The sequence below is a fragment of the Nycticebus coucang genome, chromosome 11 (genome assembly GCF_027406575.1).
Source record: "Nycticebus coucang isolate mNycCou1 chromosome 11, mNycCou1.pri, whole genome shotgun sequence".
Lineage (NCBI taxonomy): Eukaryota > Metazoa > Chordata > Mammalia > Primates > Lorisidae > Nycticebus > Nycticebus coucang.
In genome coordinates, this window is record NC_069790.1 from 75914169 (window position 1) to 75936791 (window position 22623).

The 22623-nt window shown below is 34.6% G+C and overlaps 1 protein-coding gene across 2 annotated transcripts in view; it reads right to left on the reverse strand.

Moving 5' to 3' along the window:
* Positions 1-22623, reverse strand: part of ORC5 (origin recognition complex subunit 5) — a 100583-nt gene that overhangs the window by 40455 nt on the left and 37505 nt on the right. For both annotated transcript variants that reach the window (XM_053609551.1, XM_053609552.1), the window contains exons 9-12: positions 20436-20488; positions 18228-18340; positions 17031-17078; positions 6691-6801 (exon numbers count right to left, since the gene is read on the reverse strand). In XM_053609551.1, coding sequence (XP_053465526.1) covers positions 6691-6801; positions 17031-17078; positions 18228-18340; positions 20436-20488 — 325 coding nt within the window. The remainder of the gene's footprint in view (positions 1-6690; positions 6802-17030; positions 17079-18227; positions 18341-20435; positions 20489-22623) is intronic.

The following is a 22623-nucleotide window of genomic DNA, read 5'->3' on the forward strand; positions in this document are numbered from 1 at the left end:
AAGACCTTGTCACAAAAATATCAATCAAGTACTGAAGTAAAAAAATCTTATTTTTATTTATTCACTGTAAGTATTTAAGTATTAGTTCCTTCAGCATGTATATGTCCTCCCAGTAAATACACATACATCTAAGGTAGAATTTGGTAGCTGCACCAGTCAGTACAAATGAAGGTCTGTGGAAGCCACAGACACAATTTCTTCACTGCGGCACTGTCTTTATCCACCATAGTGCTCTAAGCATAGTAGGCATCCAGTAAATCCTTGTTAATGAAACCTTAAGCAGAAAAAGGAAAATTTAATTCCAACTATGGAAAAAAGAGAAATACTGACTTTGAATTTAAATCTTGAATAAGAATAAAATATAAAAAATCCTGGCCAGGCACAGTGGGCTCACCCCTGTGATCCTAACACTTTCAGAGACGGGAAGATTGCTGAGGCCAGAGATTTGAGACCAGCGTGGGTGACATAGCAGAACCTTGTCTCTACAAAAAAATAATAAAAACAAAAATTAGCTGGGCACAGTGGAACATACCTATAGTCTCACCTACTTCAGAGGATTCCTTGAGCCTGGAAGGTCAAGGCTGCAGTGAGCTACATTAACACTACTGTACTCCAGCCTGAATGACAGAGCAAGATCCTGTTTCAATATAAAGAAAAAAAAATCCCTCCTTTACGTGACAAAGCTAAGAACTATACATATTCACTACACATCTATCTGTAGTTGAAGAAAAATGCCAAAAATCCGGTTTGGTTGAGTAAAATGTTAGCTACGCTAACAAAAACCATATAGCAAAAACATCTTCCTATAGCTACGGTGAATTACAGGTGAGTCATCTGCTTCATAGATAAAATAATTCATAGATAAAATAACTAAAATATCATTCTGCTTTGTGTTTGATGATAAAATTGGAAAAAATAATTTAAATATATCCTATATAGCTCATAAACCAATACCTGAGTAGAAAACTTAAAATGTGAATGGTATAATAAATGCAACCTCCGTGCAATCAAGTTTAATTTGATTCACGACCAAAAGTTAAAGTGATGTTAACAAATAAGCCCAAATATATCCCAATATTATACAGTATCATGACATGAGTTCATAAGCAGAGAAAGTAGAAATGGAACTGTCTATTTAAAAAAATATATATGTTGGTACATTAAACCAACAAAATGCTTTTTATTCATGCTCTTATAAAAATAAATTTATAGGGCGGCGCCTGTGGCTCAGTCGGTAAGGCGCCGGCCCCATATACCGAGGGTGGCGGGTTCAAACCTGGCCCCGGCTGAACTGCAAAAAAAAAATAGCTGGGCGTTGTGGCGGGCGCCTGTAGTCCCAGCTACTCGGGAGGCTGAGGCAGGAGAATCGCTTAAGCCCAGGAGTTGGAGGTTGCTGTGAGCTGTATGATGCCATGGCACTCTACCGAGGGCCATAAAGTGAAACTCTGTCTCTACCAAAAAAAAAAAATAAATAAATAAATAAATTTATAATTCTTATTAAATCATGTATAATTTGATATTAACTCATAAATCAGGTATCAGTTACATAAAAATTCCAGTTGTCAATATGATACATGGAACTATTTTTTAAAGGAACTGTGCTCCTCTTCTTTTCTTTCTTGATATTAATTCAGAATATACTGTTTTTTATAATACAGTAATAAAATAACTGCATATCATTTTAAAACTTTTAAATGGTAGAATTCTAATGAACTATTTTCAAAAATCAATTTTCAAAATACTAATGCATCAAATAAGATCAATGATATCAAAGTAAATATATATGTAATCAAATGTCCCTACTTTTTAAAATGTGTTTTTCCTTTTACAAGTCGCTTTAGAAACTTATATGTAGTACTAATAATGTTAGAAATAAACTCTTAAGCAATTTCATTTTCAAAGGGGAGGAAAGCAGTATAGCTTAATATTTTAAAATAAGTGATACATCTGACAGTCTTAAAGAACTATGTCCCCACTGCCTTCACCTAAATACCAGAGCACAGAGGGAGTTGGCAAGATTAAGAGGTGATACAGATCAAAAAAATGAACAACAAAAAAAAAAAAATTAGGAAAATTCCATACAGATTATCATTTATCTCAAGGAAAATAAAGTAAAATAAAAAGGCATATCCTGGCTTTACTATACTTCTAGAAAAAGATAATTCAATAGTATTTTTTTTAAAGATGGTCTTCAAGACTATATCTAATAAAATTAAAAATTTGGAAATAACCTATAAACTTAGCCATTCAATGCATGTAAATGGGGAGCTTACCCATTCTTGTCTATGACAAGAGGAGAAAGGAAAAAAAAAAACCTACCAGAATTAATGCTTTGTCATCCATAAAGTTCAGGAATATACAGAATGGTTACATTTATCTTATTTGAATAAAAAATTTATAAATGACTCATGAATGTAACTACAATATTGTACTAAAGGTAAAAACTGGATAAGGCTGAAATAATCCTAAAAATCTAAGACAAATTTTAAAACCATATTTAACTTTAATGAATTTTGGCATTAACATAATTTAAAATGTTAAATGTACTACTATTCTTTTTACTTATTCATGAGACTGTAGAATTAATGAGAATTTTATACAAAATTCAATAAAGAATGAAGAAATTCAGAAGAATGCCAATTACAATATATTACTGATAATGCTATTGTAAGTTTATTATTCACAATAGAAATTTTAATAAACTCTAAAGATTCTTTAAGTTACTATTTTTATAACTTCATTATAGAAAAAATATGTTATATATACATATATATATTTTTTTAGAGACAGAGTCTCACTTTGTCACCCTCAGTAGAGTGCCGTAATGTCACAGCTCACAGCAACCTCCAGCTCTTGGGCCTAGGTGATTATCTTGCCACAGCCTCCCAAGTAGCTGGGACTATAGGCGACCGCCACATCACCCGGCTATTTTTTTTGTTGTTGCAGTTTGGCCAGGGCCGGGTTCAAACCCGCCACCCTCAGTATATGGGGTAGGCACCCTACTCACAGGCACTGCCCTATAAAATATATTTAAATATAAGGGTTAGGAAAAATAAGTGACAGAGACCATATGTGGTCTGTAAAACTTAAAATATTTATTATCTGGCCCTTTGGAGGAAAGATTTGCCAGCCTCTGTTTTATGCCATTAACTATGAGATTAACAAAAACTTTTACCTTTTTTATGCAGAAGGTAAAAAAAGAGCATGGTTAAGGAAAAGGAGATGTGTTGCCTCTTCATATACTCCTATAACCGTGGCATTTCAGAAAACAAATGAAAAAACACCTTTTAAAAAATAAATTTTATTTAAATCACAAAAAAATGCAATGAAAATAAACTTTTGCTTCAAGAATTCTAAATGTATATATCACATATGATCAATTTATTATGTGAAAAATTTTATGTAAATGGAAAATCCAGCTATAATACATTACTATAAAATAAATCTTTAAAACAGTTGTATGTAGACTGAATAAATATATTACCCCATATAGACACATTACAACCAATAAAAAGCAATTTACTTTCAGGTAGAAAATATTCATGTAATATAATTCATTACTAATTTCACTTAAATTTTCATGAAAGTGTATATACACACACACACCTACATCATTAAATATTTTGAGGCAATTTAATTTTTATTCAAATGAATCAAAGTGTTAAATAAAAGAATATCAAGAAGTAAAAAGATGTATTTCCTGGGCGCCTTAAAGCTAGAATGTAACATTACTGCCATCTACTGTTCAAATCAAATAATCACTTCCAATACAATGCGGTCATATTTTTTTCATTTAAAAAATGATGTGTAGGTTAAATACAAATTTGGCATTCCTACAGGTAAGAGTATAGTTTTGATCGATTAATAAAAGAAGAAAAACGAAAAAGGTCACTGGGAGTCAATAGGAAGAAAAAATATGTAAAGGATATGGGAGAAATATGCTTTTATTAATTGTGATTCCTGCCACCATTTTGTTCTTCAACACAATATATATGTTATTTGATTTTTCCTGGATACTTTATTGACCAACCAAAGTAAAAGTCAATTCTTTAGGGCTAGGTCCATCTATACCTATGTACTCTCCATTCTTCATATCTCAAACAGGAATGACTAAGATCAACTTCCTAAATGATTTGTTATTAAATGAACGTAAGCAAATTCATTTACGGCAATGTTTCAAAAACATTTATCATTTTGATTACTAAATATTAATTAGAAAAGATAAAGAATAAAAGTATCAATTACAACAACTATCAAGATTTACAAAAATTAACTTCATTAACAGACACATTTTAGGTCAAGCTGTTCCTTAATTACATTACTGGCACTGCTGAAATATAAAGACTGGTGACATTGTTCATTTTAGTCAAAACCTGAGAGCAGCTAGTAAATCTCTAAATCTGAAACCTCCCATTGTTTTTAATCATTCATTTTTTTCCCAGAGGATAAAACTGCTGAAGAGTTTATTTCTAAAAAACTAGTATGCTCTGCCAGTGTAAGGTACCAACAACATGGTATGGTATGTGGTGGTGTTAGTATTTCTATGACCATTAGTACTGTCAGCAGCACCTACTACTACAATCACAACTTCAATGCCTACTACCACTACGACAATACAACTTCATCCTCTTCCAAACAACCAGAGCGACAATGCACAAATGTGTCTTGCTTTTTCCTAACTCTATCTTCTTGGTCACACCATCCTCTTTTCCTGAATGTGAAAATTTCCTAATGTGTGGTGGTAACTTTTATTTCTTCATTTAAAAAAAGAGTAACAAAAATAGATAATAGTCTCAATGTTCTTTGGAAATACGAAGTCAGATGATTTTAAGCTACTATTTTTCCTTATTTCCATTTTCTCATTTTTGTACGATAAACACACACTGGTAAATAAGAAATAACGTACAAAAACTTCTATAGATTCCTCATGGCCAAGCTTAATTTTTCATCTTTTATAAATTCCTTCTTTCATCCTGTCCAATCCATCCGGAAGTGATTTCTTTCTGCTCTAAACTTCTCAGCAGCACTATCAAGCATTCATTAACAGCCTTAAAATCTTGTTTTTTATGTACATGTTTTGTCCCCCAGGATAAATTATAAGCCTCCTGAAATTAAAAAAAAATTTATTACCATTCCTGTGCCCCTCACAAAAAGGGTAATTTGGGGGTACCTAAGAAGTACAATCACAGATGCCACAAATATGTTCCTGCTCTTTTGGGAAGAATCATCTACTTCACTTCCCTAGGCTTTAATTCTCAAAAACATATTTGTTGCATCATTTTGTGAAAGTCATTTAATATTTCTTACCTACTGTAAAGCTGAACTGCTGTAATAAAGATCATAAATACCAGCTATTTCAGAGTTGTTATAACAGCAAAAACTAAATAAAATCTTCTATACTGTATGTAGGAAGCTACTAAAAAATAAAATGTAAAGTCTAATTAAAAACTACTCTAATTCCAAAGCATTTAAAAATAAGAAAATACATCCCTGTAACACGGATGAAACTGAATTAATTTTTTTTAATTATCAGCATTATACATCTACCTATGTATAGAGCTAGCTACGTACCTACAATGCTATTTGTGTAGCCTAATAACACAGTGGACTACCTTTCTTCAAAATGTACACAATAAATGCAGATACAATTCTGTATAAATGCTGACTTTTATTTATAAAAATTATCTAAATTCCATGTTGAGAACGTTGAGACTATTATCTATTTTTGTCACTCTTTTTTTAAATGAAGTAAAAGTTACCACCACACATTAGAATACAAAGTCGGATGTCCATTCTGGGATCAGATTTATTTAGTCAGTGAATTAATTAAACTGTCAATTTTATTTACATATTTCTGTACCTAAAAATACATACATAGAAGAAAATGCTCATTGCAATATTTGACATGACTTTGCTTTTCAATAAATGCTACTTACATCATTTTGCTTTTTCTTCTAGCTACCTATATTTTATGCTAAGTATTCTTTTTTCTGAACTATTTAAGAAATCTACCATGGCCATAATTTTAACAAATAGGCTTTTCTTAAAATGTCAACTTAAAATAAAAAAAAAAACTTAAAGCCATATTTTCTATTTCTATGTTTTGCTGCCACCTAGTGAAATCTTGAGAACATGATTGTTCTAGAATATAGATAATTTTTAAAAAGCATAATGTCAATCTGCAAAGTACATAAATGAAGAATAAGGACAATGTTGATTACTTTCTTAAAAAAAATTTTTTTTTGCATTTTTGGCCGGGGCTGGGTTTGAACCCACCACCTCTGGCATATAGGGCCAGCACCCTACTCCTTTGAGCCACAGGCGCCGCCCCTTCTTACAAATTTTTAAAAATGTTTTCTTCACATTACACTCATATATTGTAATTCAATTTTATCACCAACTAGGTTTTTTAATTAGCAAGATAATTATGATCATTAAATTTTAAAAATTGCATTATTGAAAAAAGAGCCAGAAACATTATTTTGCCATGAGGTTATATGTGCAAATTAAATTATACCCCCAAAGACTCTATATTTTAAATTTTCAGTTACTTACCAAGAAAATGTTAATTGTATAGTTAAAATAGTAGTATATGGTAATCAAAAATATAAATACCTGAAACTCTATCAAAACTATACTTGATGAAAAATTCCACAAAGATGACAGATAATAATCTATGAAGAAGCTTACCTGGGAAAAGATATTTGCTGTTGGAGCAACTCTGCTGTCCACGATACTATATAATATTGCTAATAATCTGTCTAATGGAAATGATTTTGGTCCAAGGAGATGATTGCTTGTCTGTTTCAAAAAAAAGAAAAGAAAAAGAAACACGGATTTTCTTCCTCTACCAGAGCACTTCATTTCTGCACCAGAAATTCTAAATAACGACATATTTACACTTCATATAGTTCCCCTAAAGATGCTAACAAAATTAACTTACAAATCTAAGTTAAATATTTACTTGATCTGATCATGATTTTTCTTTTGATATATTCCTCAAGATTTCTAACTTAGAATCAACAAATATTAATTAAAGTACTCTCAGTCATCCAGCCCAGTCCTAAACATCACCCCTATTTCACTGTTACAATCAAATGGTAAGTGACTTCACCAAGTGGTTTGTCAAGATAAAGCATACCCGAAACAATGTTCCTACCTCCTACACTAGAGCTATTACTTATATCTCACCATTCTTCTTTGTACCACTGATTGAAAGGTTATTTGCTTGACATTAATAGTTCAAAACACATCGAAGATGGCAGCCGAGTAACAGCTTCCTTGCATCTGGGCACCGTGAGTCTGGGGAGATAGGACTCCAGGCATCTCTGGCTGGTGGGAACTGCCTATCATCACTCCTATGAGGATACAGGGAGTCAGCGAGAGACTTCTGGACCCCAAGAGGAGGACTAAAACAGTGGAAAACCGGCAAGTGGTCGCGTGTGTTCAACCCGTCTAAACCCGCCCACAACTTCCACAGGCACAAGAACTTAAAGAGCAAGAGGAAGTGAAAGGAAAATTAGGGCAAGGAAACAGATAAAAGAAATCACTCATGAGGAAGAATCAGCAGAAAACTCCAGGCAACATGAAGAACCAGTCCAGAACAACCCCGCCAAGGGACCATGAGGTAGCTACTGCAGAGGATTCCACCTATACAGAAATGTTAGGAATGACAGAAAGGGAATTTAGAATACACATGTTGAAAACAATGAAAGAAATGATGGAAACAATGAAGGAAACTGCTAATAAAGTGGAAAATAACCAAAAGGAAATCCAAAAACAGAATCAAATCAGAGATGAACGATATGAAGAATATAAAAAGGTTATAGCAGAGCTGAAGGAAATGAAACAGTCAATCAGGGAACTTAAAGATGCAATGGAAAGTATCAGCAACAGGTTAGACCATGCAGAAGAAAGAATTTCAGAGGTAGAAGACAAAGTTTTTGAGATAACTCAGATAGTAAAAGAGGCAGAAAAGAAGAGAGAGAAAGCAGAACGTTCACTGTCAGAATTATGGGACTTTATGAAACGTTCCAACATACGAGTTATAGGAATTCCAGAAGGGGAAGAAGAATGCCCCAGAGGAATGGAAGCCATACTAGAGAATATTATAAAAGAAAATTTCCCAAACATCACCAAAGATTCTGACACACTGCTTTCAGAGGGCTATTGGACCCCAGGTCGCCTCAACTCTAACCGAGCTTCTCCAAGACACATTGTGATGAACCTGTCCAAAGTCAAGACAAAAGAAAAGATTCTGCAAGCTGCCAGGAGTAAGCGCCAGTTGACCTACAGGGGCAAATCCATCAGAGTGACCTCAGACTTCTCTAATGAAACTTTCCAAGCAAGAAGACAATGGTCATCTACCTTTAATCTACTTAAACAGAACGTTTTCAGCCCAGAATTCTGTACCCTGCTAAGCTAAGCTTCAAAATTGATGGAGAAATCAAATCATTTACGGATATACAAACATTGAGGAAATTCACCACAACAAGACCAGCTCTACAGGGAATACTTCAACCTGTTCTGCACACTGACCACCACAATGGATCAGCAGCAAAGTAAGAACTCAGAAATCAAAGGACAGAACCTAACCTCCACACTGATGCAAAAGATAAAACTAAGCAATGGACTCTCACCAAATAAGACGAATAGAATACTACCACACTTATCAATTATCTCCATGAATGTTAATGGCTTGAATTCCCCACTGAAGAGACATAGATTGGCTGACTGGATTAAAAAACACAAGCCATCCATTTGCTGTCTGCAAGAAACACACCTGCCTTCAAAAGACAAATTAAAGCTCCGAGTCAAGGGTTGGAAGACAATTTTTCAGGCAAATGGAATTCAGAAGAAAAGAGGAGTTGCAATCTTATTTTCAGATACATGTGGATTTAAAGCAACTAAAGTCAAAAAAGACAAAGATGGTCACTTTATATTGGTCAAGGGAAAACTACAACAAGAAGACATTTCAATTCTAAATATCTATGCACCAAATTTAAATGCTCCCAGATTCTTGAAACAGACCTTACTCAGTCTGAGCAATATGATATCTGATAATACCATCATAACAGGGGACTTTAACACACCTCTTACAGAGCTGGACAGATCCTCTAATCAGAAATTAAACAAAGATATAAGAGATTTAAATGAGACCCTAGAACAATTATGCTTGATAGACGCATATAGAACACTCCACCCCAAAGATAAAGAATATACATTCTTCTCATCACCCCATGGAACATTCTCCAAAATTGATCATATCCTGGGACACAAAACAAATATCAACAGAATCAAAAGAATTGAAATTTTACCTTGTATCTTTTCAGACCATAAGGCACTAAAGGTGGAACTCAACTCTAACAAAAATGCTCGACCCCATCCAAAGGCATGGAAATTAAACAATCTTCTGTTGAATAACAGATGGGTGAAGGAAGAAATCAAACAGGAAATCACTAACTTCCTTAAGCATAACAACAATGAAGACACAAGCTACCAAAACCTGTGGGATACTGCAAAAGCAGTTTTGAGAGGAAAATTCATCGCTTTAGATGCCTACATTCGAAAAACAGACAGAGAGCACATCAACAATCTCACAAGAGACCTTATGGAATTGGAAAAAGAAGAACAATCTAAGCCTAAACTCAGTAGAAGAAAAGAAATATCCAAAATCAAATCAGAGATCAATGAAATTGAAAACAAAAGAATCATTCAGAAAATTAATGAAACAAGGAGTTGGTTTTTTGAAAAAATAAATAAAATAGATAAACCATTGGCCACACTAACCAGGAATAGAAAAGTAAAATCTCTAGTAACCTCAATCAGAAATGATAAAGGGGAAATAACAACTGATCCCACAGAGATACAAGAGATCATCTCTGAATACTACCAGAAACTCTATGCCCAGAAATTTGACAATGTGAAGGAAATGGATCAATATTTGGAATCACACCCTCTCCCTAGACTTGGCCAGGAAGAAATAGACCTCCTGAACAGACCAATTTCAAGCACTGAGATCAAAGAAACAATAAAAAAGCTTCCAACTAAAAAATGCCCTGGTCCAGATGGCTTCACTCCAGAATTCTATCAAACCTTCAAGGAAGAGCTTATTCCTGTACTGCAGAAATTATTCCAAAAAATTGAGGAAGAAGGAATCTTCCCCAACACATTCTATGAAGCAAACATCACCCTGATACCAAAACCAGGAAAAGACCCAAACAAAAAGGAGAATTTCAGACCAATCTCACTCATGAATATAGATGGAAAAATTCTCAACAAAATCCTAGCCAATAGATTACAGCTTATCATCAAAAAAGTCATTCATCATGATCAAGCAGGCTTCATCCCAGGGATGCAAGGCTGGTTCAACATACGCAAGTCCATAAACGTTATCCACCATATTAACAGAGGCAAAAATAAAGATCACATGATCCTCTCAATAGATGCAGAAAAAGCATTTGATAAAATCCAGCATCCTTTTCTAATTAGAACACTGAGGAGTATAGGCATAGGTGGCACATTTCTAAAACTGATTGAAGCTATCTATGACAAACCCACAGCCAATATTTTACTGAATGGAGTAAAACTGAAAGCTTTTCCTCTTAGAACTGGAACCAGACAAGGTTGTCCTCTGTCACCTTTACTATTCAACATAGTGCTGGAAGTTCTAGCCAATACAATTAGGCAAGACAAGGAAATAAAGGGAATCCAAATGGGAGCAGAGGAGGTCAAACTCTCCCTCTTTGCTGACGACATGATCTTATACTTAGAGAACCCCAAAGACTCAACCACAAGACTCCTAGAAGTCATCAAAAAATACAGTAATGTTTCAGGATATAAAATCAATGTCCACAAGTCAGTAGCCTTTGTATACACCAATAACAGTCAAGAGGAGAAGCTAATTAAGGACACAACTCCCTTCACCATAGTTTCAAAGAAAATGAAATACCTAGGAATATACCTAACGAAGGAGGTGAAGGACCTCTATAAAGAAAACTATGAACTCCTCAGAAAGGAAATAGCAGAGGATATTAACAAATGGAAGAACATACCATGCTCATGGATGGGAAGAATCAACATTGTTAAAATGTCTATACTTCCCAAAGCAATCTACCTATTCAATGCCATTCCTATCAAAGTACCTACATCGTACTTTCAAGATTTGGAAAAAATGATTCTGCGTTTTGTATGGAACCGGAAAAAAACCCCGTATAGCTAAGGCAGTTCTTAGTAACAAAAATAAAGCTGGGGGCATCAGCATACCAGATTTTAGTCTGTACTACAAAGCCATAGTGGTCAAGACAGCTTGGTACTGGCACAAAAACAGAGACATAGACACTTGGAATCGAATTGAACACCAAGAAATGAAACTAACATCTTACAACCACCTAATCTTCGATAAACCAAACAAGAACTTACCTTGGGGGAAAGACTCCCTATTCAATAAATGGTGTTGGGAGAATTGGATGTCTGCGTGTAAAAGACTGAAATTGGACCCACACCTTTCCCCACTCACAAAAATTGATTCAAGATGGATAAAGGACTTAAATTTAAGGCACGAAACAATAAAAATCCTCAAAGAAAGCATAGGAAAAACACTGGAAGATATTGGCCTGGGGGAAGACTTCATGAAGAAGACTGCCATGGCAATTGCAACAACAACAAAAATAAACAAATGGGACTTCATTAAACTGAAAAGCTTCTATACAGCTAAGGTGACGATAACCAAAGCAAAGAGACAACCCACACAATGGGAAAGGATATTTGCATATTTTCAATCAGACAAAAGCTTGATAACCAGGATCTATAGAGAACTCAAATTAATCCACATGAAAAAAGCCAACAATCCCTTATATCAATGGGCAAGAGACATGAATAGAACTTTCTCTAAAGACGACAGACGAATGGCTAACAAACACATGAAAAAATGTTCATCATCTCTATATATTAGAGAAATGCAAATCAAAACATCCCTGAGATATCATCTAACCCCAGAGAGAATGGCCCACATCACAAAATCTCAAAACTGCAGATGCTGGCGTGGATGTGGAGAGAAGGGAACACTTTTACACTGCTGGTGGGACTGCAAACTAGTACAACCTTTCTGGAAGGAAGTATGGAGAAACCTCAAAGCACTCAACCTAGACCTCCCATTCGATCCTGCAATCCCATTACTGGGCATCTACCCAGAAGGAAAAAAATCCTTTTATCATAAGGACACTTGTACTAGACTGTTTATTGCAGCTCAATTTACAATCGCCAAAATGTGGAAACAGCCTAAATGCCCACCAACCCAGGAATGGATTAACAAGGTGTGGTATATGTATACCATGGAATACTATTCAGCCATTAAAAAAAATGGAGACTTTACATCCTTCGTATTAACCTGGATGGAAGTGGAAGACATTATTCTTAGTAAAGCATCACAAGAATGGAGAAGCATGAATCCTATGTACTCAATCTTGATATGAGGACAATTAATGACAATTAAGGTTATGGGGGGGGGAAGCAGAAAGAGAGAGGGAGGGAGTGGGGTGGGGCCTTAGTGTGTGTCACACTTTATGGGGGCAGGACATGATTGCAAGAGGGACTTTACCTAGCAATTGCAATCAGTGTAACTGGCTTATTGTACCCTCAATGAATCCCCAACAATAAAAAAAAAAAAAGAAGAAAAAAAAAAGAAAAAAAAAATAGTTCAAAACACATCAATTATATTAAATAGTTGCTTAGCTTAGAAAACTAATGAAATAGTTTATAAAGTAACTGAGTTGTCAGTCTGAAACAATGCAAAATTTAAAAAAAATATAGACTCATTACATGCCATTAGAAAACTGCAGTGCTCAAGTCCTGTTCTATGATACTAGCAGATAATTTTAACATTACATTACGTTAAATTAAAATCCTCTTTTTTTTATGAAACAGAGTCTCACTCTGTTGCTCTGGGTAGAGTGTCGTGGTGTCACAGCTCACAACAACCTCTAACTCTTGGGCTCAACTCATTCTCTTGCCTCAGCCTCTTGTGTACCTGGGATTACTTTTTAGTATTCTGTATTAGCAATGGAAATAGATTTGGAAAGTATATTTACATTCATGGGAATAACTATTTAAAAGAAAAGTGACTATAGAGAAAAATACCTGCTCAGAATTACAAAATGACATATTCACCTCAGGTATTTATATCCACAAGATACTCAGAAATTATTTTCCAGGTCTTATATTTTGTATGCTTTTCTCATCAAGTACTCCAACATTTTGAAAAGTATAGAGATTAATTTAATACATACCAATGTACTCATAACCCAATTTTATCAAATGCTAATATTGTGTAATACATGTGAAGAAATAAAACATTAGATCACATTACAGATCCCCCTCTCCCTTTATTTCCCTAGAAGGAACTATTATATAGGATTTGATGTACTCTAATGACAGTTTTTATTCTACTCTGGCATAAGTACCCACAAATATATGGCATTGTTTGCATGATTTAAATTTTTATACAAATGGTATCATTGTGAACATATCTACCAAATTGCTTTTTACCTTCAATATTATGTTTTTTAAGGTTTACCCACATAGATACATGTATCTCTAGTCCATTTTTAAACTACCCTGCAGAATTCCATTTTATAACCATTTGCTTTAAAAAACCCATCACTATTACAAATAATAATGTGACTGACAATCTTGTACATTTCTCCTGTGCACACTCATACATTTCCCTAATTGGGATTGCAAAATTAAAGTACAAGGCACATAAACTACTGTTTGTCGACGTTGTTTCTTCTTGGGCATATGGGAAGACCTTTCTTAGTCACTCCTGCAGTTGGATCGATATCATTTAACTGAGTTCTGGCCAATGGAATATGAATAGAAGTGATATAAGCTACTTCTAAGTCTGGCCTTGCAAATCACTGGATCCTTTCTTTCATCTTCTTTCCCTTTGGTGACTTCAGAAGCCACCATGTTTCACATCACTACAAGATAACTCACATTCAGTTACATTGTGAGCAATATAAAAACTTGAGGGTTTTATAGTTTTTTATTGGAGCATGGCCTAACCTATCCTGACCAACACAAAGTACATTCACAAATTAACTTTATCAGATATTGTCAACTACATAACAGGTGAGCTCTTATTCTTCTATATTATCACCAGCCGTTGGAATCACCAGATTTTTTTAGTTTTGTCAACCCAAAAGTATGAAATATCTCACTGTCATAATGTGCATTTCTCTCTTCAGGGAATGAGGCTGATGACTGTATTTTAATTAGATATTCAGGTTTCTTTTTGTATCATTTACCCATTTTTCTATTGAATTTTATCTTTTTCTTATTGGTATGCATGAGTCTCTAAAAATTCTAGACATTAATCATTTGTCTGTTGTATGAGTTAAAAAATGGTGGTAAAGATGACTGTAGGCTTTAGAGTCAGATGGTCCTGGAACTGGATCCTGGTTCTACCACAGATTAACTAAATATTCTTAGGCAAGTTACTTAATTTGTCTTTAATACTCAGCATCTTCATCTAGAATATGAGGAAAATGACAGTAATCACATGCATTAAGTTGTTGTAAGAATTAAATGAAATCATGAGGTCAAATAATTAAGTTTCAGAACTCATCCCAGAAAAAGTGCTACATGCCTTAGGTGCTGAATAACACTACAGTCACCTTTGAAAGTATTCCCCTTGGGAAGCTATGCGACATCAGCGTCTAGTCCACCCTTCAAAGCAATTCTGGAATTCTTTTTCTGGAATGGCCACCAGAGCTGTCATTATACGAGGTCTGACAATTAAGTTCATTAACTCATCCTAGGAAAAATGCTTTGAAGGGTGGAGTAGGCCACTGGCATTGGTGCACAACTTCCCAAGGAGAGCACTTCAAAGGTGACTATAGTAATATTCAGCACTGAGGTATGTAGCGTTTATTATAAGATGAGTTGGCAAACTTAATTGTCCAACTTTGTATGCAGAGCTTAATAGTGTTTAGCTCATAGTTGCTCAACAGCTTTTACTGTTATCATCATATGTACTTACGTATTTTTCTTTTCTAGACAAAATTATCTTAAAAACAGGACAAGTTATATTCACCTTTTTATGGCTAAATGGATTTAGAAAGGTCACTTCCCTGACAAATTTTGGTACTATGTAAAGAGAGCAAGCAAGCCTTCCTGAGCATTTTTAACTAGAAGCTAGGGGGGCAGAATCATAGTATCTTTGTGGTTTGAAAACCACAAATGATCCCAGGTTACTGGTGCTCTTAAGTTGTACAGAAGTAAATGTAACAGAACACATTTGAGGCAAACTTCCAAAGATTAAATTTAGTCACAATTAAAAACCATAAAAATGGGCGGTGCCTGTGGCTCAGTCGGTAGGGCGCCGGCCCCATATACTGAGGGTGGCGGGTTCAAACCCAGCCCCGGCCAAACTGCAACCAAAAAATAGCCGGGCGTTGTGGTGGGCGCCTGTAGTCCCAGCTACTCGGGAGGCTGAGGCAAGAGAATCGCTTAAGCCCAGGAGTTGGAGGTTGCTGTGAGCTATGTGAGGCCACGGCACTCTACTGAGGGCCATAAAGTGAGACTCTGTCTCTACAAAAAAAAAAAAAAAAAAACATAAAAATTTTCAGGAAACACGGAGTCATGAGCACAAGTCAGTAAAAATAGAAAATGTGGAACATGACCAACAAGAACTTCTCATATTGGAATATAATATACAGAATATAAAATAGTTATGTTTTATATTAGGGAAATATATGACTAATAAAAATACATGTGATTGAATAGATTTGAAATGAATTGTGACTTAGAAAAATTATAAGTAAGATTTTTAAATCACAAAATTGATATAACAGATTACACAAAACTGAAGAGAAAATCAGAAGATGGAACTGAAATAATTACCCCAAATATACTATAGTATTCAGAGACTAAAAGGAATGAAGAATGTAAAAGATTTAAGAGACAAATAGAATAGAGTGAGAAATTCTAACATATCTAATCAGTGTCTCAGGAAGACATACTAAGAAGAATGGGAAAGAGGTAATATTTGAAAACTGAATGACAATTTACCAGAATTAAATAAAGGTACCTTTATTCAAATTCAGAAAGCAAAACTAATCCCAAATTTAAGCAAATGCAATTCCAGATATATTACAGTGCAACTAAAAATACTGAAGGAAAAGAGAACTTACAAGCAGCTAGAGAATACAAAGATATCAAGAGAGGAATAAAAGACTAACTGTAGAATTTTTAGCAGCAACAATGAAAGCCAGAAAGCAACAAATAATGTCTTCAAAGTCCTAAGAAAATACTACCAATGCAGAAGTCTATACTGAGCAAAACTGCTTTTGAAAATGAGAGTGAGAAACAAAACTTACAGCTTCTGTAGTGTAAACTGTCTATTGTTCAAAATTCTCCATCTTCTGCCAAAAAAAGCAGCAGTGGTTTGGAATAAGTGATCTGAACAGTCTAAATGCTCCTTTCACAAATTTCAACTTTGCTCTACACTCTAACCTTCAAAAGTACCTAACGTCACTAATTCTTAAGCTTTTCCAGATTCTTCTTCTAGCCAAATCAGTTTGGGACTTAGATTGTAGCCTTCTTGGATGTATTTAATCACCTATTTCCCTACTACATAATTCCAAATGTAAGGGGTTTCTCAGCTGCTTAGCCTTTGAGTTTACCTTTTTTTATTTCTTCAATGCCATTTTTGTAGGTGTTCCAAAGAGGAAAAGAAGAAAATACCTGTTTTTAAACAGTTGTGTCAAATGAAATAATTCAGGTGATCATTTTCATCTATGAAATCTAAAAAAACTTGGTCAATTCAATTTTATCACTAGCCCTGGTTCACTTAATGTGCCATCACTGTTTTCAACATAACAAAAAATTATCACAACATTATAATGGTACCATATCAACACAAATAAGTTCTTATATCCAAATGACTAGTACAATTATGTATCTATCCATTTCCTATATTATCTTCACTTCCCAAGTTTCTTCCATTAGAGGCATTAAAATGTAAATACCTTTTCATGTTTCTTTATAAAGTTGGTTTTCTTGATTTTCCCATGATGCTGCAATTAAGGAAAATAAATTTTAAGATGAAGATACTATTCCATAACACAAAACAAAAAAATTTTGAAACACACCACATCTAAGACTAATTTATATATCATAGGATTTAAAAATTTTTATTCTTCTTAACACCTTGTATACAGCAGACCTCAACATATTTTAGGATGATTTGACTTAGACATAGATTGGATACATGATTACTTTTGTACATAAAGAGTTTTTAAAATAAAGTAGTAAAACTTCCTAAAAGAATTTATTACATTAATTTAGTACAGTATATTTATTGCTATAAAAATAGAACTTCCGAAGAGAAATGGGTTTTTATTCAGCCTGTAAAGGAGACTAGCAATTCACATCACAAAAGCTGACTGAGAGCATTTAGACACCCAGAATTCAATAGTGGGGAAGAAAACAGATGTGGTGCTTGCCTTTACATAGCTAAAGTGCAGGGGAAGAAATGATAACAACAACAAATCCACACAAGTTTTTTCCACATTTTTGTAAGTTTAAAGAAGAAAACAAACATAAGATAAGAGTGTACATGGGGGACTGCTCGTAGAAAGTAACATTTAAACTGAAACCTGAGGGATGAGAAGGGATGGAGATTTCCAGAAACATAGAACACAAGACAAAAACCTTAAGGTAGGAAAGAGATTGGAACATTCTCAGGAAGTAAAAATGTGAATGTGACAAGAACAAGTGGGTGAAGAAGAAAAAAAAAGAAAAGCAAATTCTAAAATGGGATTTCTCCAAATCATGCTGATGCATAATTGACATACAACTATGAGAGTTCTTGATAATAATTCACTACAGTAAGAACTTCAGAATAACAGAACTTCAGAATATCCTTAAAATTATTTCTATCTGCCATACTTTGAACAAAATCTTATGTATTTTTTTAAATCTACAATTATTAATGTTACCTAAGTACATTTGATTTCCTCTCTTTTGCAAAACTACCTACCTTCCCTCAAATTTCAGGTTGTCATGTTAATTTAAAGCCTTGGGAGAATGAATTCTAAATATATACACATATTTAGCAATCTCTTATTCTAATCTCTGCCCCTCAGAAATTTACAAGTGTTAAGATATTTCAAAAATATTCCTGGGATGCTCAAAAATAAAGTGAAAAAAAGTGTTTCTATTACCTTAAGAAAGAACCTCTTGTCAGTTCTTGCTGGATTGTAAGAAGCGAGGTATGCAGCAATCAGAATAAACTTAGAGTAATACGGAAGTTCCACATGAGTATGTGCTGAGAGACCTATGTAACAAAATACTTTCATGAAGGTATTTAAAAAGCTACCATTAGGTTTTAAGTATGTCTTCTGACGTCCACAAGGTATTCTCGAGTAAAAATGATTTAATCCTTGAGCTTAAAGTGCCATGACGATGATGGTAGGGGTAGCAACAAACATTAATGACATGCTTTGGTCAATCTATTATTCTTGCTTGGCTCCTCCCATTCAGAAGGCTACATCCTAACCATTCTTCAAGACCAGACTCTCCATTTTACACTCCATGATGTTCTCCTACCACATTAAGACAGAAAACTTTGTCTCTACTATGGATTCCTGCTCTGTATGTTTCATTTATGTCCCACCTAACATTATCCCTTATGTTAACAGTTAATTATACAAATTATCCAAAATGCCTAGAACCAGAAGTGTTTTGGATTTCAGATTTTGGAGCATTGTGGATTTCAGATTTTCAGAATAGGGATACTTAACCTGTACACAAATCATTTCTAACTATGCATGGTGGCTTACACCTGTAAGCTTAGCATTTTGGGAGGCCCAGGTGGAAAGACTGCATTAGACCAGGAGCTTGAGAACAGCTGGGCAACATAGAGAGATCCCATCACTACAAATAAAAAAATTTAAAAACTAGTAGGGTGGGGTGGTACATGCCTGTAGTCCTAGGTGCTCAGAAGGCTGAGGCTGGAGGACTGCTTAAGCCTAGGAATTCAAGTCAGCAGTGAGCTATGACTGGGGCCACTCACTGCACTCTGCGACACAGAGAAACCTTCTCAAAAATTTAGTAATAATAATATTCCCTAGTAAGTGCTACTCTTTGTTGGTGGAGCCACATCTAGTGATTTTATATACTCCTACAATGTCTTGTACATAGTAAATAACTGGTGAATGGATAAATAAAACAATGGAATCAGTCAAGCAGCACTGATCCTTCAGGGAAGTAATCTGGTATTTACTGAACATCTATGGGTCACTGTGTGAGGTGCTTCATTCTGAATCTTTGCAACAACCTAAACCTAGATATTTTCCCCCATTTTACAATGAAAAACTGAAGACATACAGAAAGCACTGAAGAATAATTTTGCAGAATTTTCTAATTCTAGCATATGTCTGTTTTCCTTATAACACACAACTGGAAATCATTTATAAAGCATGTGGAGCACTGAGAAACCAAAAAAGACAAAACAGAATCTCAACACTACTGTTTCATACCATGTTCTATGACCATTTACCATTTTTTTTTTTTTTGTAGAGACAGAGTCTCACTTTATGGCCCTCGGTAGAGTGCCATGGCATCACACAGCTCACAGCAACCTCCAACTCCTGGGCTTAAGCGATTCTCTTGCCTCAGCCTCCCAAGTAGCTGGGACTACAGGCGCCCGCCACAACGCCCGGCTACATTTACCATTTTTTAAAAATAAGGACATTTTAGATATTTGCTTGTTTTTTAAAAGTAAAAGTAGTTTCATTTGGGATTAATCCAAAGTAACAGTTTTCTTAAAGAAAACAAAAGCACAAAGCTGAAGTTCACTGAAGCAATCCCCCTAAATTTAGTTAACATAAAATTGGATTTTATCCCATAAAACTCATGAAATACAGAGGGTGCCAAGAAAGAAAAAAACTACATTAAAATTCTAATGCTCAGTACATATTTTTAACAAAAGATGAATACAAGTAATGTTGAGCACCTCCTGCAACTGCAGAAGTCAAAGGTGACTTGAGTTTTACAAATTTAATAGTTTTTCCTTTCTTAAAATGTGTCTACATTTTCTGGCACCCTCTGTATTGATATGCTGAGATAAAATTGTGTCGTATAATGGGATAATTTAACAAAAACATTGAAAGAAATACAAATAATTTGATTTTTCACATGATATAATCTAACATTCAGAAAATAGACAACTATTATTCAAACTTGATCTTTGCCCATTAAATTGTAGTTTTAAAGAAAAGCAATTAATAAAAATATCATTATAGCCTGAAAGGTAAATTCTCTTCTATAATACTATTTACTGACTGAATGCCCTTTATTATTACGTTAGTTATCTTGATCATTAGTTTAAGAAGTGTCTATGGTAACTGCCTCAATATTTCCTCCAATACCTTTCAGCTGTTCTGGATCGGTGTCATCTTTCTGCAGCTTTTCCCACTGGGAACTGAAAGAAAATAGAACAAAATTCATCAAAAATATAAGAAATCAATATGATATACTTAAAACAGAACCTTAGAAAAACTGAAATTTTTAAATTTACTGACAAAATAGAAAAAATGAAAAATAATATACACAATTAATATACATGTCTCTACCTATACAAAATCATTTAGTGTATATGAGAATATAAACTTAGACAATAGTATTCAGATATGAATTATTTAACAGTATTTTACTGGCTGGGCACTAAGGCTTACATCTGTAATCCTAGCACTCTGGGAGGCTGAGGCAAGAAGATCACTTGAGCCCAGGAGTTTTGAGGTTGCTGTCAGCTATGATGCCGCAGCACTCTCTCTAGGGCGACAGAGGAAGACTGTCTCAAAATAATAATATCTTTTACTATGATCACAATTATAAAGTTATCAAAAAGCATCAACCAATAAAGAACACCAACTACCATTTAGTATAACGCCCAATGTTTTAGTTACCGTATTAGATACAATTGTTGTATACTACTTCTAAACTGCATAATAATCCTTCAAGTAGCTATTACACCAGAAAACTGAGGCCCAAAAGTTAAATTTCTGAAGGACATCTAACCAGCTGAATGTCAGAATATGCATTCCATTTGAAAATTGGCAAGTGACATACAAAGTCTGACAATTAAGTTCATGCAACTTGTCCTAGAAAAAAAATGCTACATAGCTCACTGCTGAATATCACCACAATCACCTTTGAAGTACTCCCCTTGGGAAGCTATGCACTGATGCTAGCGCTGAGTCTACCTTTCAAAACAACTTTGGAACTCTTTTTCTGGAATGGACATTAAAGCTGTTGTACTACCCTTATGCCCTAAATGTCATGAAAATGTCTTCCTTTCAACATTTCCTTTATCTTTGGTTAAAGAAAAATGTCACCTGGGCGGCGCCTGTGGCTCAAAGGAGTAGGGCGCTGGCCCCATATGCCAGAGGTGGCAGGTTCAAACCCAGCCCCAGCCAAAAACTGCAAAAAAACCCCAAACAAACAGAAAAATGTCACTGGGGGCCATATCAGGTGAGTAGGATGTTCTAACACAGTTACTTGTTGCCTGGGCTTTCTCACAGTTGTGCGAGCTGGTACACTATTGTGATGCAAGAGTCATGAGCTGTTGGCCAAGATTTTCAGTTAAGATTTCCCTATTTCTCTATAAACTTTTACTTCATCTGCTATGCTTTTCATGGTTAGCTGATGATTTTGACATACAATCTGATGAATTTTTGTAATGTTTTCATCTATTCTGTGTGTTACTGACTGCCCTGACCTCTCTTCATCAGTGACGCTTTTCTCTACCCTCACAAAAACGTTTAATCCATTTGTACACTGCTGTTTTCTTCATGGCATTACCCCAATAAACTTGAATTAACATGTCCCTGATTTCACTTGGCATTCTAGTCAAGTTTAACAAAAAAATTATGAATATCAATTTGTTGTTCTAATTCAAGCTGCAACATTCTTGTAATGGTCCACAAAGACACCAACAATAATGAATGCCACTCACCAAGACACCCCCATCTGTTGATGTCAATACACCTGGAAAGGACTGACATACCAACCTTACTGAGTGGTTTGCACAGTGCTGCCAACATAAGCACACGGTGGCAAGTTTGTAAACTTAATTATCAGACCTTATATTTATGTCGACTGAAAATGGAGTCCCAAATACACCAAAATACCATTTTCCTAGAAATTTTGAAATCTGTTTTCAAATTCTTCCATCTAATCAAAAAGCAAGTCTGCGTATTTTTCACTGTTCACAGGACTGTTTAGCTAACATGCTGAAATGCATAAAATTGTTTGCCTTAATTTAAGCTTGCCATAATTTGTTTCATTTGGAATGCTGTTATGGTTTGAAACATTGTATTGATTGATACATTGGCTTTTACCTTGCTTGAAGATGTATGTTTAACTCATTCAAATGAGTGGTTAAACCCAATAAAAATGCTAAATATACCAGTTTTCATCATCAAATTCTGGCACAAATCTGGTTTTTGATAGCATAAATGACTTGAGAATATGTTGTAAATCATAACAATTTTTTGTTTTTGTTTTTTAGACAGAGTCTCACTGTTGTCCTGGCTAGAGTGTCATGGCATCAGACCT